The following is an 18,978-nucleotide window of genomic DNA, read 5'->3' on the forward strand; positions in this document are numbered from 1 at the left end:
GACATCTCTTCTCTGCATCTGGAGAGCAGAAAACTCAAGATTGGCTGTGTCTGCCCCCCTCCCCCTTTCAGCATTCAAAACCTGTACAGGGGCCAGTCGCTTCACTATGAGGGATCATCCGTAGAACCAAGATTCCCCCCCCCCCCGGAGTAGTCACTCCACCCGGTCACTTACGAAAGCCGTCCTGTTCTAAGTTTTCCCATTCTCCTCTTCGTAATGATTCCATGTTTTGGGGTGTGCGTGTGTGTGTGTGTCTTTAAATGTTGAGTTTGACTACAGTACTGTAAGGTGATAGAGGGAGACAAGTGTGATTTGATTGGCTGATGACTGAGAGTGTGGGAGGCGATGTTCTGAGAGGAATCTCTGTGTGTTTTACGACAGAGTTCTATATGGCAAAGAAACAAGTAGTGTCTAAACTGTGTGATTAGACAACTGTTTTATCTTGTGTGCCTAAGACAAAGAGCTTAGCCAGCGTGGCTACATATATGAGAGAGAGAAGCCTGTCGAGCGTGGAATTTTGGTGTCTGAGAGACTGCGTGTGACACCTCGCCAGTTATATTTACAAGTTCCTTTTTCCAGAAACAGTTTAAGATAACCAGAAACCTATTTTGTTCTGTATTCATTTATTCGATTTTTGTTTAAACGTATCCCAGAAATCAGTACAGTCCTTCCTCAGGGGCACATCGTTCTCTGAAGTGCCCAGACCCTGGGTCATGCTACCAAAAGAGAGAGAATTGGAATTCTTAATTCCTGGTGGCAGCAGAAAACTACCAAGTTTATACACACAGAGGATGGTTTAAAGGAAAAAACAGTGTCCCCCAAATAGCAAGGGTGCCACACTCTTCCTCTCATGTGTGTCACTGTGCCAATCAGGGGTCGTTTCGTAGAAAAAGAGCTAGGGGAACTCATTAGCATAACTCATTAGCATATGCCACACCCCCTGACATCACTGGAAGTGTATCATAAGGCCACACCCCCTGACATCACCGGAAGTGTGTCATAAGGCCACACACCCTGACATCACCGGAAATGTGTCATAAGGCCACACACCCCGCCCCCATGAGGGGCCCGGCGGTGGACCTGCAAGGCCGGCGGGAGTGCAAGGAAGCCCCACAAAGGCCCTCCCTGGCCCCAGGCAGGCAGGGGTGGGGAGAGGCAAGGAGGAAGCAACTTACCCTCCCTCTTCTCCTGCCTCCTCCTGGCTGAATGAGGGCCGGAAGTGGGGCGGCCGGAAGCAGGGGGCAGGGCTTCGTCATGTGCCCCGCCCCCCGTACCTCACTCGGGGGAACTGCGATCCCCCGCGTTCCCCCCTGAAATGACCTCTGGTGCCAATCAACACTGCAGACCACTGTAGGAAGGACCTGCGTGTCCCCCATATGCAAAAATCCCAAGTGCATATTAAACAATAATGTATGACTCACGCAAGGCATCATGTTCTCATTTTGGATGTTGATCTGGCGAAGGAGGCGTCTTTCGTAGTCTTGGTCCATGGTGGAGAAGGTCAGTGGGGAGAGGAAGGAGAACGGAGATACCTTAGCGCAACCTCACAACCCTTCGAGCATGGAGTTCCAGATGGAGCCAGCTGTTACAAAGCAAAACCAAGCACCTGAGCAAGGGTTAGACAAACTGGGCAGCCATCATTGGCAGCTCTCAACCTTGAGGTAGAGGAAGCAGATTTAGTCAATGGATGAACAGCGGTTTTATACCAGGAGATCGGTGCCGCAAAGAACTCAGAAACTCTGGTGTGATGAAGGCTGCCACATTGTCAAAATTTTGCACCAAGGAGAGTTGGATCCTATGGTCCAATGTGAAACCACCAAAACTAGAACAATGATTCTAACACAATGGAGCCTGCTTCCAACACTCACAGGGAAGAGGAAAAGAACAAACGTTGAGTCCAGTGGCACCTTTAAAACCAACCTAGTTTAATTCTGAATATAAGCTTTTGGGTGCATGCACGCTTCTTAGGATACACTGAAAGAGACATTGCCCACCATCACATAAGAACATAAGAGATGCCAATGTTGGATCAGGCCAAAGGCCCATCCAGCCCAACACTCTGTGTCACACAGTGGCCAGAAATACCAGTGCCATCAGGAGGTCCACCAGTGGGGCCAGGACATTAGAAGCCCTCCCACTGTTGACCCCCCCCCCAAGCACCAAGAAGACAGAGCATCACTTGCCCCAGAGTCCCCATCTAGCCACTGATGGACCTCTGCTCCATATGCTTATCTAATTCCCTTTTGAAGCCGTCCATGCTTGTAGCCGCCACCACTTCCTGTGGCAGTGAATTCCAAGTGTTAATCACTCTTTGGGTGAAGAAGTACTTCCTTTTATCCGTTCTAGTTAGAGAGAGGGTGAGGAAGACGGTTAGTTGCCAGGAAGGGCTAATTAGAATCAAGATGTATAAGTCACTGAGTGATAAGTGTAGCTGAGATTGGATGAAAGCAGTTGGTCAGACCTGTGAACAGCATCAAATTAGCAAACAGATAATAAGAGAGTTAACAAACAGATGTGAAAACTGAGTGACTTAGCATGTGTGGTGAGATAAGAACCCAATATCCCTGTTAAGTCCTGTGGGTTCCATTGTCCCGAGTGTTGGAATAATTTAGAATTCAGCCATCTCTCATTCTAGCCTGTTTCTGAAATTCCTTTGCAATGAAACAGCTACTTTGAGTGCCCACTCCCACTGAGTGCCCCGGGAGGCTGAAATGTTCTCCAACAGGTTTCTCAATTTTGTGATTCTTGATATCAGATTTATGGGACGAGGGTAGTATGTTCCCATCCACCAACCACTTCTTCAGCAAGCCAAAGGACTAGACACTTGCCTTTCTCCAGACAGATGTTCTAAGGAAGCTGAATTCTTTGTCTAGTGCCACATCAGGGTAGCTTGCCACTAACATTTTTATCTGCCATTTCCCTGACCATCTTTTATCGAATTCCCTGGCCACCAACAGCCCCAAGTTTTTTTTACATAAGAACATAAGAGACGCCAATGTTGGATCAGGCCAAAGGCCCATCCAGTCCAACACTCTGTGTCACACAGTGGCCAGAAATACCAGGTGCCCTCAGGACAGAGGTCCACCAGTGGGGCCAGGACATTAGAAGCCCTCCCACTGTTGGACCCCCCCAAGCACCAAGAAGACAGAGCATCACTTGCCCCAGAGTCCCTACCTATACCGTGTGGCTAATAGCCACTGATGGACCTCTGCTTGACCTTGTAGAAGTTACAGCTGCAGTTTACATGGCTGGGAAAGTTAATGGCTTTTTTCCTTTGCCCCGCGTGCGAAATATATCCATTTTAAAATGTGTAAGATACATTACACTAAATAAAGATTTTATTAGACGGTTCAAAACTACACGAGTACTGAAATGCAAAAACATCTGTTAAGAGATTCAACAGGAACTTCTTTAAACACTGATTGTTAACTAAACACATGTTTTGAAAATGCACTAAAAATGACACGCAGATGGAACTTTTATAGACATAATTCTCTAAACATTAACAAACGACAGAATATTTTTGTCCTTGTTTTAAACCGGCACTAAAGATTATATAAAATAAATTTCAATCAATATGAAAATCAGATGTGAAACCACTGATTGTTAACTAAACACATGTTTTGAAAATGCACTAAAAATGACACGCAGATGGAACTTTTATAGACATAATTCTCTAAACATTAACAAACGACAGAATATTTTTGTCCTTGTTTTAAACCGGCACTAAAGATTATATAAAATAAATTTCAATCAATATGAAAATCAGATGTGAAACTGCAAATTTAAAAAAAATCAATTTAGAAATTAGTGTACAAATATTTTCTTTTTAAAAGATTCAATAACAGTATACAGCTTTTGTGGCTCCCTTAGTTTCTGATCAATCATTTCTTCTTCCATTTTGGATTCTTTTCTCAGTCTTCTTTTAGCATTTCCATGGTGTTTAATTTCTCGCTCAAGTTACTTCTTTTTTTAAGAGTTTCTTCTTGTTACCTAAGGCATCTAACCTCGAAGTCCTCTTGTGTACCACGTCACCAACCGCAACATCCTCCTATCAATTCAAGTCCCCCAGAACTCGGGACAGCAGCATAAAACTGGAGTTGACGGACAACAGTTTCTTCTTGCAAGTTCTTTATAAATGTCAACTTATTCACTGAAACTCCACTTTCAACTGAAGCTTTACTACAAGACAGGATACGACACATTTTGACATTACACAGGTCTGGAAAATTCTTGCTGGCCATCAAAATACCACTGTATGACGTCTCCAACCCAATTCCATCTTCTCATTTTACTATGTATGCTTGAAACAGAGCCTTGAATTCATCATGGGCAGCTGTGGTTAAAGCTGAGTATTGTTACTTTGATTTTTTTCTAACATAAGATGCTGGATCAGGCCAATGGCCCATCTAATCCAACACTCTTGTCATACAGTGGCCAATAATAGCAGGTGCCATCAGGAGGTCCAGCAGTGGGGCCAGGACATTAGAAGCCCTCCCACTGTTGCCCCCCCCCCCAAGCACCAAGAATACAGAGCATCCCTTGCCCTAGCCTAAGAGTTCCTATCTATACCTTGTGGCTAATAGCCACTGATGGACTTCTGCTCCATATTGTCAGAACCCACAGCCAACAACGAAGTACACGCATTCAGGAACGGTAATACTTTTATTGCAGAGCTATAGATGCAGTAACATAAGCACTGTTAAGAATGGCGGCGGTGCTATGGGCATAATAGGATATAGGGTATTCGTATGCACACACACCCATAACACTGGCCAATTAGGCATCCTCCCGCACGCGGGATAAAGCTTGGAGACCGTTAGGTAGCTAAAGCTGAGAACCGACACTCTCCCACGACACCTAGGAGAAACCCAGACAATACAACTCCCTCCTGCACATCTGTATAGATAAGCATTTCGGCGCAAAGCAGAACAAGCACAGAAAGGAAATGCAGTAGCAATTAACCAGACACAGACTGAGCTCCCCAACCCCCATGGCAGCGTAGCTGACACATATGTTTATCTAATTCCCTCTTGAAGCCATCCATGCTTGGAGCCGCCGCCACCTCCTGTGGCAGTGAATTCCACGTGTTAATCACTCTTTGGGTGAAGAAGCACTTCCTTCTATCTGTTCTAACCCGACTGCTCAGCAATTTCATGGAGTGCCCACGAGTTCTTGTATTGCGAGAAAGGGAGAAAAGGACTTCTTTCTCAACCTGCTCTATCCCATGCATAATCTTATGAATCTCGAACATGTCACCCCTCAGCCGTTGTTTCTCCAAGCTAAAGAGCCCCAAGCTGTTTTTTGCTGTTGTGTCACTGATTCTATTTGCCGCACGCAGAAGTTCTAGCACAGGCCCTATTCTGGCGATTCCAATGCTTGGTTTGCGTATAATGATAGTAGGATCTAATGCTGATAAGCCACGGACGATCTTGAACTTCAAAGGACTTCTCTCGACCCAACTTTTAACAACTGCTGCTAACATGTTTCGACATTTAGGTAAAACTCAGCCACTTGAAGCTCACTTCATGTAGTCTCTTTTACGAGCTTCTTTGCTGCGAAGCCAATTTCAACCTTGCGTCTGTCAACTGAGACAACTTCACGTCAATTGTTAACAGCCATGAACCAGATGACATTTTTTGCAGTTTTTCTAAATTTAGCATTAGCTTCCTGATTAACTCATGAAGTTCTTCATACCAAAAAAAAAAAAAAGAGTCAGAGGTTTTAGGCTCGGAAACCTTTGTAGAAATGGCTCACAATTCTCCTGCAATTGTTTTTCCTGAAGGCCATTTTATACTTCCTGAAGGCCATTTTATACTTCCTGAAGGCCATTTTATACTACATTGCTGATTTTATACAACTTGCAGGTTTACTGTTGGGGAGCTACGCTTCTTCCATATGCTTCTTGTCATGGATGTAAACAGTGATAGCCCTATCAAGACACATAACACTCTCGAACCATCTAGTGGAGAAACACTCCTGGGGAAATTGTGTGCTGCCTATTATAGCGATATATGATGCCCACCTAGCTGGGAATTCTTCGGGCAGGTAATACATGCTGCACCAGACTGAATTAAGATCCCGTTTCACTGCATGCAATCCTCAGAACATAAGAGAAGCCAATGTTGAATCAGGCCAATGGCCCATTGAGTCCAACACTCTGTGTCACACAGTAGCCAAACATACCAGGTGCCATCGGGAGGTCCAGCAGTGGGGCCAGGACACTAGAAGCCCTCCCACTGTTGCCCCCCCCCCCAAGCACCAAGAATACAGAGCATCACTCGCCCCAGTCTGAGAGTTCCCATCTATACCTTGTGGCTAATAGCCACTGATGGACCTCTGCTCCATATGTTTATCTAATTCCCTCTTGAAGCTGTCCATGCTTGTAGCCACTGTGGCAGTGAATTCCATGTGTTAATCCAGTTTTAAACGACCCATGCACAACGTGAAGGCTACATGTTCCAAGGTCAATCAAGTTGTTTTCTTCACCTTCCCAGTCAGGGCTGGTTTCCTTTTCTTCTTTCAGTTTTTTTTCAGAAGGGGATTTATATTTGGCCCATCTATAGCTACCTATAGTAAACTGGTAAAGAAGACATGCCCTTCCTGAAATGTCTGAAGGTGATCTTCAACAGCAGTTTGAAGAAGGAAAAAACACTGGTCAGGTACCGTGCAGAATCTTTTTTGGCAGCCTTCACCCCAAAAAATAAACCACTATACCCATCTTATACTTTTGAATCACCTTATTCGAAGCCTCATCAATAACAAATGCGTGGCACTGTTTCAGTAGGTCAGAAAAGCATGGTGCCGAGCCCAAAACCACAAAAGACATGGCTTTTGTTTTTCCAAGACGAAAACTGTTGGGTTATCTGGCTTTTGGAGAACCTTTGCTTAAATAACTCATTCACGTTGTCGCAAGAGTTAAATGACATCTTTATCACTAGCTACAAAGCCCACCGGCACTCTGCTGTCCTCAACGCATCTTCGATTACATAGGCAGTCGGTTCGGTTTGTGCAGCAGGTAGTTCTTTGCGTTTTTCATCACTCTGAACACGTTTTTCGGTGTTTTCAGAGCTTCTCTTCCTCAGTGGGCTACCGAGGATCTGGGACCCCATAAACAGAACCTATGGACCTTCAGCCCCCAGATCAACTGGCTCGGCAGGGGCAGAGCACGGGGCTGCAGTGGTGGCCCAGTCAGCTGTCCAGTGGGGGGGGGGGAACACGACAACAAGGCAGCAGTACCCCAATCAACACCCCCCCAGCACAGCATGAGGAAGCCAGTTTGGTGTAGTGGTTAAGTGCACGGACTCTAATCTGGGAGACGAGTTTGATTCCCCACTCCTCCACATGCAGCTGCTGGGTGACCTTGGGCAAGCCATCGTTCTCTCAGAGCTGATCCATCAAGGGAAGCGCTCTCAGAGCTCTCTCAGCCCCACCTACCTCACAGGGTGACTGTTGTGGGGAGGGGAAGGAGTTTGTAAGCCGCTCTGAGACTCTCGAGTGAAGGACGGGGTGTAAATCCAATCTCTTCTTCTTCTACTACTACTCCTTGAAGCTGAGGCGCCGAGTAAAACATCAATTACCCTTGGTAAATAACCAAACATTCATTTTCTATAAAGTTAACATGTGTCCAAATACATCACAGTGCAGATTAGTATGGTGTTTACCTTCTCAAAAGGAAGCCTGCTTCTGTTGCTTGAGTAGCGAACGGGTATTAAGGTTGTCACAGCCAGCAAGAATGAACTTTTACGCAGGAAACCATGACGTCATCAAGCTTTCCTGACCACTGGGTTTAAAAGAATCTGATTTAAAACAAATCCACGCTGAAGTCAAGCGATGGGTTCACTCGATCTGCTATGCGGGTCAGTTCAAAGCCGAAGCTAAAATTCTTATTCAGACATCTCCTCTCACTGGGTGGAAGTGGGATACAGGAGTCATGGCCAGTGTTCCCTTTAAGCTGAGTTAGTGTGAGCTAGCTCACAATTTTTTAGCCTCTGGCTCACACATTTTTGTCTTAGCTCAGGAAGGATGGCTCCATGGCAAAGTAATTTATGCAGTAGCCAAATTGCTTGCTCACAACTTTAATGCCAGTAGCTCACAAAGGAGAACTTTTGCTCACAAGACTCCACAGCTTGGAGGGAACATTGGTCATGGCCTATCTGATACGGAACCAAGTAATGCCAGTGATGAGGTGACCCAGTGACCTCCATGGAAGAGACAGGGGATCCAGTTGAAACAGATGACTGGACAACCGTTTCCAGGGCATAACTATGTACAGTTCCTTGGTTGTGCTAAAACTAGTGTCAATGGTGTTACGTTCCTTTGGTTTTGTTCCATAAACAATGCAAGCGAAGTACGTGTTGTATCAGGAATCCCCAACACGGTACCAGCTAGTACATTTCCGGGCACCTGAGAAGTGTATTTAGAAAGTGGGCAGGGCCAATTTCTTCTGACTCGCCATTAGAGATCAGCTATGCAGATTCTTTGCTTTGGCAGCAGCTGCCACTACAGCACAACGATCTTCACTGTGTGACTGAAGGTAAGTTGCGGTAGATGTTTTGCGGCTGGCTCCGCCTCCTGTAGCAGCCGTTTTGTGGGAAACGTTTTGTGGCTGCACCCACCACGCTGTATCATAATTCCAATGGTGCCCACAGGTTCAAAAAGGCTGGGAGTCCCTGTGTTACATGATATCATCTTTACATTTCTGTAAGTATTATTCCAATAAAAATAATGTCTACGTAGAGCTCTGGATCTGTTTGAACATTTAAACCGCTTCCTTCCCCTAATAGAAGATTTCAAGTATTTGTTGCTACTGGGACATAAAATTAACATCTGGTACTTTAAAAAATTCTTGTATTAGATCACTCAGAGCATCAGAAAATTGCCCTTCCCCCCCAGGAAAACCCACATAACTGCTTGTAGGAAGTTACTCTTTCAACATGCTGGAAGTAGCCCCCCTTACACCTAGTTACTTATTAAAGATAAAGATTCCCTTGCTCGAAAGCCAGTCGAATCCGACTCTAGGGTTGCGGTGCTCATCTCTGTTTCAAAGTCGAAGAGCCAGCACTGTCCGAAGACATTTCCGTGGTCATGTGGCCGGCATGACACCTAGGCGCACGGAACGCTGTTACCTTCCCACTGAAGTGGTACCTCTTTATCTACTTGCAATTTCTTGCTTTCGAACTGCTAGGTTGGCAGGAGCTGGAACTAGAGACGGGAGCTCGTCCCCCCCCCCCGAATTAAATCCAAATAAAGGGTGACCGTATAAACTAAGCTTGTTATTCCTGTTTGGTCCTTGCATCTGTTAAACATCTTCATTATGCTGTATGCTAATTTGCTGCTCACCCTCTATCTATATGTATGAACTGGTATGAAGCAGTGTGCGTGCACAAAAAAGCTTATACCTTGAGTAAAACTTTGTCGGTTTTCAAGGTGCCACTGGATTCGAATTTTGTTCTGCTGCTTCAGACCAATAGGACTACTCACCTGAATCTATCTGCAGAGGAGACGAGAACCCCATTCAATTCAGTGGGGTTTACGCCTGAAATAACGATTACGTTTTATGTGCCCCAGGTTTCTTGCTCAGTCCCATTCCATCCGTTTCCTGTTAAAATACACCATAAAAGAACCCCTTTCCAAAATGTTGCATAGCTATTCGTTTAAGAGAGAGCCAGTTTGGTGTCGTGGTTAAGTGCGCGGACTCTAATCTGGGAGAACCAGGTTTGATTCCCCACTCCTCCACTTGCACCTGGCTGGATGACCTTGGGCAAGCGGCAAGCCGTAGTTCTGACAAGAGCTGTTCTTGAAAAAGAGCAGTTTGTGTCAGAGCTCTCTCAGCCCCACCTACCTCCCAGGGTGTCTGTTGTGGGGCGGGGGAGGGAAAGGAGTTTGTCAGCCGCTCTGAGACTCCCTTGGGTAGTGAAGGGTGGGGTACAAATCCAATCTCTTCCTCTAAATGACAATCCCTCCCACCAAAAGCTTACCTTTAACACCACCCCAAATAGCCAGCTGCAGAATGACACACGGCCACCCTCATAATCATATTTTCATTAGCAGCCCCACTTTCGAGACGGTTTGCGCGCACCTCATTTTATTTTTTTACAACAACCCTCAGGGGCACGGTAGTCTAGAAGGCAACAGGCAACTGAAGGTCACTCGGTGAGTAACGTGATTTGAACCCGTGGCTTCCCACTCCAAATACCATACGTGACTGGCTCTTAGAAGCTGCAGTAAAGCCCCAAAGGATAACCTGATGGATAGAACTCTAAAAACGAAGAACCCACCACCCCCTGACACAAGCCCGTAGCTACAGTGGAACTTACTGCTTACTGCTACGGCCCCCTGACTTCCCATCCAGCCCCCAGGCCCCCCCGACTTCCAATTTTTTATTTTATTTGTGGCGTTCCTTGGGGGTGGGGTGCCCCCCGACTTATTTAAAGGCCCCCTGAATTAAAAAATCCTGGCTACGGGCCTGACCTGACATGCTTAAAGCAGACTGTAAAGAAAGAACCCTGTGTTCAGATCCCCTTGTGTCCCATGAACTTCCCTGGATAACCTAGACCAGTCACACTCTCATGCAGCTGCCTTGTACTGAATCAGACCCCTGGCCCATCAAAGCCGGTATCGTCTACTCAGACCAGCAGCAGCAGCAGCTCCCCAGGGTGTTAGGCTGAGCTCTTTCACATCACCTACTGCCTGATCCTGTGGTACGAAGTGCCAAAGGCGAGTCCTTTCGCCTCGGCCATGCTCATGTTGAACCCAAACCTTGGTTATGATTGTAAGCTCCTCGAGACGGGGACCTGCCTGAGCACATGAAGCTGCCTGATACTGAATAAGACTCTTGTTCCATCAAAGTCAGTCTTGTCTACTCAGACGGACGGCAGGTATCAGGTGGAGGTCTTTCGCAACACCTGCTACCTGATCCTTAGTGAAGAATGTCCGGGATAGAACCCGGGACCTTTCTGCATGCCATGCAGTTATCTACACTCTCAGTCTGGTCTACACTGCAGGGCTGCTGTGAGGATAAAACAGAGGGAGGTTGGGACCTACCATGACCAGTATTCCCTCTAAGCTGAGTTAGTGTGAGCTAGCTCACAGTTTTCTAGCCTCCGGCTCACACATTTTTGTCTTTGCTCAGGAAGGATGGCTCCGGAGCAAACTAATTGATGCAGTAGCCAACTCGCTCGCTCACAACTTTAATGCCGGTAGCTCAGGAAGTAGAATTTTTGCTCACAAGACTCCACAGCTTAGAGGGAGCATTGACCATGACCCGAGTTTTGTAGGAAGTATAGGCACAAAGTCCTGTAATTACAGCCTGTCCCCCAGTCTTTACCTCCTGCAAGTTACTTACTTGCAGCTGTCACCAACCCCTTTAATCTGGCAACAGCGATCCCTAAAAATGTACAATTCCCCATCACCATCTCCTTGCAACCAACAAACCATCCTGCATAAACCACCCTTTGAAACAACTCATTTGCCCCATAAAGGGCTCCCCCTCTCTCCCATCCAGCCCCCAACGAAACATGCTCATTACGAAACCTCTAATACCCAGAGAGTCAGTCAAGTGTAGTGGTTAGGCGCACGGACTCTAATCTGGGAGAACTGGGTTTGATTCCCCACTCCTTCACATGCAGCTGTTTGTGTAATCTTGGGTCAGTCACAAGTTCTCTCGGAGCTGTTCTCTCAAGGGCAGTTCTCAGGAGAGCTCTCAGCTCCACCTACCTCACAAGGTGTCTTGTGGGGAGGGGAAGGGAAAAGAGACTGTAAACCGCTCTGAGACTCCTTTGGGTGGTGAAAGGCGGGGTATAAACCCAATCTCTTCTTCTTCATTACCTCTCCCTTCCCCCCAAATCCACCTGCCCCAATTAAACCTTTCCCCTTCATCCAAAACCGGCCAGCGAAGTAGCTTAGGCTGTTCTTAGGAGCGACAGACCCTCTCTATTTAAATGCATCCCTCTGCATTGATCTCCCACCCCAAACGCAGGCTTCAAGCCAGCCCCTCTTAATATTCCCGACCGCACCGATCCAATCCATTTCTCGCAATGCAGGCAGCTCAGCTTACCCCGCACCACCAACTCACCCCACATTTCGCCACCCAAGAACCAATCATTCGTTCCCCCGGATCGACCAGCTACCGAAATGGCATTAAATAATCCTCAATTATTAAAAAAAAACACCCCACCATCCTTCCGCCCAAATATTCCGTGCATATTTGCCCCCTCCAACCACCCCCAGCAGCCAATTTCTCTTATCTCATGCAACCCCGTCCGCAGCCCGCCCGAAAGTCAGCCGCTCCCCAAAGCAACCAGCACACACCCCCCACACACACACAATTCACTCCCCTGCACGAATGCAAAGCCTTCTTTTCATACACAAAACCCTAAAAAAAAAACCCATAACAAAAGGGGGAAACCCCTCCCAACCCCCCCCCCCCCAGGGGGGGGGGACCAACAACACCCTCTCACCTGCCCAGGAAAGCCTCCTTCCTTCTGGGCCGTCCAATATGGCGGCGCTCTTGCTCCTTACCCTCCTCCCCAGCCGCGGCCCCGCCCACCCCGCGCGCGGTGCACCACGGGAGGCAGCGCCGCCGTCCCCGCCCTCCGCCGCCTCTGATTCGCCCCTTTCGAATCAATACAAGAAAGGGAGCGTGGCCGTTGCCCCTGGCAACCCCCCGGGGCCTAACTGGGCTCTGCCACCACCCCTGACTCGGTTGCTCAACCCGAACTGAACGGAGGGGTAAAGAAATGGGGTGGGGAGACGGAGAAATATTTACTTAAAAAAAAATAATAATAATTGGGAGACGTTGCTTATGATTTGCCTGTTGCTTGTTGAGATGGAGGGCAAGACACGCAAATAAAAACCACCAAAACGGGTAATCGAATGAATGGATAAACGTGTGTGTGTGTAAAGGAAGATTTTGCTCATTTGCAGGTTGGATATTTAGAAGAAGAAGAGAAGAGATTGGATTTCTACCCTGCCCTTCACTACCCAAAGGTGTCTCAGAGCCGCTTACCAACTCCTTTCCCTTCCCCTCCCCACAACAGACACCCTGGGAGGAAGGTGGGGCTGAGAGAGCTCTGACACAAACTGCTCTTTTTCAAGAACAGCTCTGATCAGAACTATGGCTTGCCCAAGGCCATCCAGCTAGGTGCAAGTGGAGGAGTGGGGAATCAAACCCGGTTCTCCCAGATTAGAGTCCGCGCACTTAACCACGACACCAAACTGTCTCTCTCTTAAACGAATAGCTATGCAACATTTTGGAAAGGGGTTCTTTTATGGTGTATTTTAACAGGAAACGGATGGAATGGGACTGAGCAAGAAACCTGGGGCACATAAAACGTAATCGTTATTTCAGGCGTAAACCCCACTGAATTGAATGGGGTTCTCGTCTCCTCTGCAGATAGATTCAGGTGAGTAGTCCTATTGGTCTGAAGCAGCAGAACAAAATTCGAGTCCAGTAGCACCTTGAAGACTGACAAAGTGCACGCACACTTCTTCATACCAGTTCATACATATAGATAGAGGGTGAGCAGCAAATTAGCATACAGCATAATGAAGATGTTTAACAGATGCAAGAACCAAACAGGAATAACAACCTTAGTTTATACGGTCAGCCTTTATTTGGATTTAATTCTGGGGGGGGATGACGACGACATAGTGAAGCAAATAAATATATCAAAGTTGGAAATTGATGTGTAAATGTGCCATAAGAACATAACAGAAGCCAATGGCCTATCCAGCCCAGCACTCTCACACAGTGGCCGAAAATATCAGGTGCCATCAGGAGGTGCAGCAGTGGGGCCAGGAGACTAGAAGCCCTCCCCACTGTTGCTCTTTTCAAGCACCAAGAATACAGAGCATCACTCGCCCCAGACCAAGAATTTCTATGTATACCTTGTGGCTAATAGCTACTAAAGGAGCTGCGGTGGCTCAAGTGGTTAAGACGCAGTCTGTAGTTCAACAGTTCGAGACCCGAGTGTGCCGCATGACAGAGTGAGCTCCCGTCTCTAGTTCCAGCTCCTGCCAACCTAGTGGTTCGAAAGCAAGAAATTGCAAGTAGATAAATAGGTACCACTTCAGTGGGAAGGTAACAGCAATTCTGTGCTTCTTGGTGTTTAGTCATGCTGGCCACATGACCACAGAAATGTCTTCGGACAGTGCTGGCTTTTCGGCTTTGAAACGGAGATGAGCGCCGCAACCCTAGATTTGGATTCGACTGGCTTTCGAGCAAGGGAACCTTTACCTTTAATAGCTACTGATGGATCTCTGCTCCATATGTTTATCCAATTCCCTCTTGAAGCTGTCCCTTCTTAATTGTGAAATGCTGAGAGTAATTAACTGAGACACACTGCTGTTACTCCACCGGTCTTCTCTCAAGCATGGAGCTAACTAACAGTATCCTTTCTTTTAAGATGGGGTGACTGGTTGTGTAGTGTTATGCCCCCTCTGTCCTCAGACCAGACAAATACATTCCAACCTATAATTCCAAATCACATTACATTGTACTATTCATTACATTAAAATTACTATTCCAATCTACTATTCCAAACAAAAAATGCAATAAAATAAAGAGGATGTATGGCCCTTCTTGGTGACAATACAGATGTAAGAACTGAATGAGTTTAGCATGTGTAGTGAGATAAGAAACCAATATCACTGTTAAGTCCCGGGGGGGAGGTTGTTCCGAGTGTTGTAATAACTTGTAATTGAGCAATTTCCCTTTCCAGTTTGTTGCTGAACTTCCTTTGCAATTAAACAGCTACTTTGAAGTTACCCACTGAATGTCCCGGAAGGCTGAAGTGTTATCCTACATGTTTCTCAGTCTTGTGATTCTTAATGTCAGATTTGTGTCCATTTATCCTTTGGCATAGGGTTTGACCTGTTTGTCGGCATTTAATGGCATATACAGGGTGCGTTCAGACGCGCCGTTTCAGCCGGCATAAACAAACCGGAGCAGTTTGATCTGGAAGAAACGCAATCACACTCACCTCCTGACTGCGCACGATATGCCCGTTCACACATTGGCTTTTTTAAATTTTTTTTTTTTACATTTTGTGCATGTGCATAGGCAGCTATCCACAGAGTTGAAATCTTCGCGCAGGCGCAGAACACCCCGTCCCGAAAAGCATGCCCTGAAGTGAAGACGTCCCTTTAAACTTTTACAGCGAAAAGGGGCCCCGTGAGGTCCCAGACTCGTCCGCAGCCTAAAACTAAGCATCTTTTTTTGTTTGTTTTACAAACGCCAGGGTGAAGCTTCGCCCAAGCACACATCGAGGAGGCTAAAAAAAATGGCGGCCGAAAAGCCTCAGGCTTCCGAACGGAAGTGGCTAGACACCTGCGGAGAGCAATCAGATAGGGATAATGCGGCTGGAACCGGTGCACTCAGGATACCACCACTTGGGGACCTAGTAGCAGAATACAACGGTTTAAAGCTGTTTGCAACGGTTAGGGACGGAAGGCAGAAAGTTCGCCGTTAGATCGCCCGTAAGTACACCGATTCCAGCTGGCATCTATACTGGCATAAATGCCCCGTCTGAACGCACCCACAGTGTTAGAAGATGAAGTGAATAAGCCTGAGATGGCATAGTTGACATTGTTAAGTCCAGTGACTGTGTTGTTTGGGTGTATGTGGCAGAAAAGTTGATATCTGGGTTTACTGCAAGCTCTGGTAACAGTGTCCATGTTCAAGTTAGATTTGTTCAAGATTGGGGGGGGGGGGGGGGACGGGGGGAAAGAAAAAAGGTTTTCCTCCCAGTGCTTGTGAAAGAGAACTGTCATTATTCCGTAGAGGTTGCAAGTCATTGATAATGTGTTGAACTATTTTGAGTTGAGAGCTGTATGTGACTACTAGTGGTGTTCTGTTATTGTCTCTTTTGGGCCTGTCTTCTAACAGGCTTTTTTTCTGGGCATCGTTCTGGCTTTGTTAATTGGTTTCTTGACTTCATCAGGTGGATATTTTCATTCCAAAAAGGTTTGCTGTAGATCCCTCAGGTGAGAATTTCTGTCTGTAGGATTGGAACAGATGCAGTTGTAGCGAAGAGCCTGGCTGTTGACGATAGATTGTTCGGTATGTTTAGGATGGTAGCTGGATGCATGTAGATATGTTTGTCGATCAGTAGGTTTCTGGTATAAGGTGGTGTCTATGCATCCCTTGTGTATTTGTACTGGGGTGTCTAGAAAATGTATTTCTTGGATAGATTGGTTCATTGTCATTGAATGCCTGGTGGAATATGTCCAGGGCTTCTTTACCATGTGTCCAGACAATAAAAATGTCATCAGTGTAATACAGGTGTAGGAGAGGTGTGAGTGGGCAGGAGTGTAGGAAGTGTTGCTCCAAATCAGCTGTGAAGATGTTCGCATACTGCGGCGCCATGTGGTTGCCCATGGCTGAACCAGTAATCTGAAGGTACAGGTTGTTACCAGATTTGATGTAGTTGTGGTGTCGCACACATAAACTAGGAGCATTAATGGCTTATGGTCTTGATGGATAACTCAAACTACATCCAGGAGGCTCAAAGACCATTTACAAATGCTGCTTTTTATGATCGACTATCCTCAGATCCCACATAGGAATAGAAAACAAGAACTAAACAAGATCATGAAAGAATTACCCCTGCACATACAGGGGGGAAAATCCGTTCAGACACACCCAATACATCGTTTTCTGTAAAGTATGTTATAAGAGGACACCATTTTCGAATGAATCTGGAATGGGACCTCGCATACCCTTGTGTGTGTGACTCATATTTATCTGCTACTTTATCCATCACAAAGTGGTCCCAACATTTATTTCTCCATTGGTCAATAGAAGGAGGATCAGGATTTTTCCATGAGGCAGCGATGTTTTACCAGCAAATCCTAGCTATGCAGATTGGATACATCTATGATAATTTTTTATGGTTCGAGCACTCTCATAAAATACTTTTAAGGTCCTTCTAAAATATATCTGGATTTATTATACGTTACTACTCTAGTGGAACAAGTGGAAAATAACAAGAAAGGGACAAGGTCACGGTAATAAGCTGTTCCTACTGATAAGTTTATAGATGGCATTGTGTTAAATGAATTTGCACTTACAGTCTGTATTATAGTTTAAACAGTAATCTTGTTTATGTATATTTGACTTATCTTCTAATAAAATCGTTTATTAAAATTAAAAAAGAAAAGAAAAGAAGAAGACACACCCAATACTCCCTGTAAGCTGTGAAGTCTTGTGAGCAAGAATTCTACTTTGTGAGCTACTGGCATTAAAGTTGTGAGCGAGCGATTCGGCTACTGCAGAAATCAGTTTGCTCTGGAGCCGTCCCTTCCTGAGCATAAGGCAAAAATGTGTGAGCCGGAGGCTAAAAAACTGTGAGCTAGCTCACACTAAGTCAGCTTAGAGAGAACACTGGACACACCACGGGAACCTCGACCAGGTACCTTTTACCTTCTACTGAAAATACACAAGCCTTGCAACCCAGGATACCCCATAGGCACTCTTGCTGTGTGGGTATCTGGATCCACGGACTTTATTCTAAGAGCCCATGCCATTAATGTTCCTAGTTATGTGCGTGATACCACAGATTTCTTAGGAAAATACAATTTTTTTTTTGTTTTGCAAAAATAAAAAATAATATATGAAAAAACAAGTAACAGTCTTGAAGCTGGGCGGGGGGGAGGGGAAGGCAGCCAATTTCTACAAACCTATTTGTGGGTTTTTCAAAAATATTTTATTTTACGCTCACAAACAGTCCCTGCATCCATAACCACTTCCCTTATCACTAAAATAGCCTCTCTTTTTTTGGTTCAGTACACAAAACTAAGAAAATAAGAGATTAAGAATATATATATAGCGCACTGGAACTAATTCACCAAGAGACAGGAAGGAAAGAAGAGAGAGGGGGTTTTTTTTGCTCCATGAGCTACAGGAGAAAGGGGATCAGGGGGTGGGTGTGTTTGCTAAAAATAAATATTTACATCCAAATTTTATGCCAAAATAAGTGAAATTCTTCATTGGCAAACCGATCCCTGCAACTAGATATAATTATGCAAAGTATTATTCAAACATATGCATTTTTAGTGCCCGTTCTGGCCCTGAAGAAGGATGAGAAACCAGGTCACTCTTTGAAGCCGCCCCCCACCCCGGCCCTCGTCTCTCCTCACGAGAAGTCCAGCTCGTCATTCTGTCTCTGACTTCTAACCACTGCCTGGACATTTAGTTGCAGCCGTGAGGCCTGGAATCTTTTATTTTCGAAGAAGAGGGGCGAGCTTCTTGTGACGTCAACTGTCAAGAGCAATCACTCATGTCCTGCTGCCGTGGAAACGGGGAACAACCTTGAACAAATGCAGACTGAATTCCCACAAGACAGTAAAGGCCCGGGCAGGCTTTAACCCTCAAAAACACCAGGGAGTACACCCAGCTCAGAGCGCCTTTCTTTACGTGCAGAAGGGTACCTGGTTCAATCACTGACATCTCTGGTTTGGAAAAAAAAAGATTTCCTGTCACAGGTTTGGGGAAGGCCTTTCTCTTGTCAGAAAGCCGCAGGCAGCCAGAGCAGGCAGTTCTAAAACAGCGCACTGATTCTGCACGAGGCAGCTTCGTAAGACAAAATCTACAGTTTCTGCTTGTCTGCTTTAGCCAGAGGGCTGAGAGCTGAGTGGCAGAGCGCGTGACCAGCAAGCGAGAAGACGGAGGTTCTAATCCTATGAATCCCAGAGCCAGGAGGCAACCTCAGGGGAAGGCCTCGGCCTCTATGCCCTTTTGTTGGCCCGCCACAGGATCTGACTGGCCACTACGTGAGACGGGATGCTGGACTAGATGGACTCTTGGTCTGATCCAGCAGGGCTCTTTTTAGGTTCTTATGAGGGGAAGGCTTCGGCCTCTGTGCCCCGCTGTTGGCCCGCCACAGGAACTGACTGGCCACCACGTGAGACGGGATGCTGGACTAGATGGACTCTTGGTCTGATCCAGCAGGGCTCTTTTTAGGTTCTTATGAGGGG

General features: G+C 46.2%; 1 protein-coding gene across 1 annotated transcript in view; it reads right to left on the minus strand.

The window, feature by feature from the left end:
- The window catches only part of FZR1 (fizzy/cell division cycle 20 related 1), a gene marked incomplete at its 3' end in the record, with an annotated part of 34,230 nt that extends 21,691 nt beyond the window's left edge, over positions 1–12,539 (minus strand). Inside the window, exons 1-2 of the mRNA XM_015414078.1 lie at positions 12,462–12,539; positions 1,422–1,582 (exon numbers count right to left, since the gene is read on the minus strand). Of these exons, the coding sequence (XP_015269564.1) occupies positions 1,422–1,490 (69 nt within the window). The remainder of the gene's footprint in view (positions 1–1,421; positions 1,583–12,461) is intronic.
- Between the last annotated feature and the right edge of the window lie 6,439 nt (positions 12,540–18,978).

This window comes from Gekko japonicus, unplaced genomic scaffold (genome assembly GCF_001447785.1).
Source record: "Gekko japonicus isolate JY-2015 unplaced genomic scaffold, Gekko_japonicus_V1.1 scaffold3540, whole genome shotgun sequence".
NCBI classification, from domain to species: Eukaryota; Metazoa; Chordata; class Lepidosauria; order Squamata; family Gekkonidae; genus Gekko; species Gekko japonicus.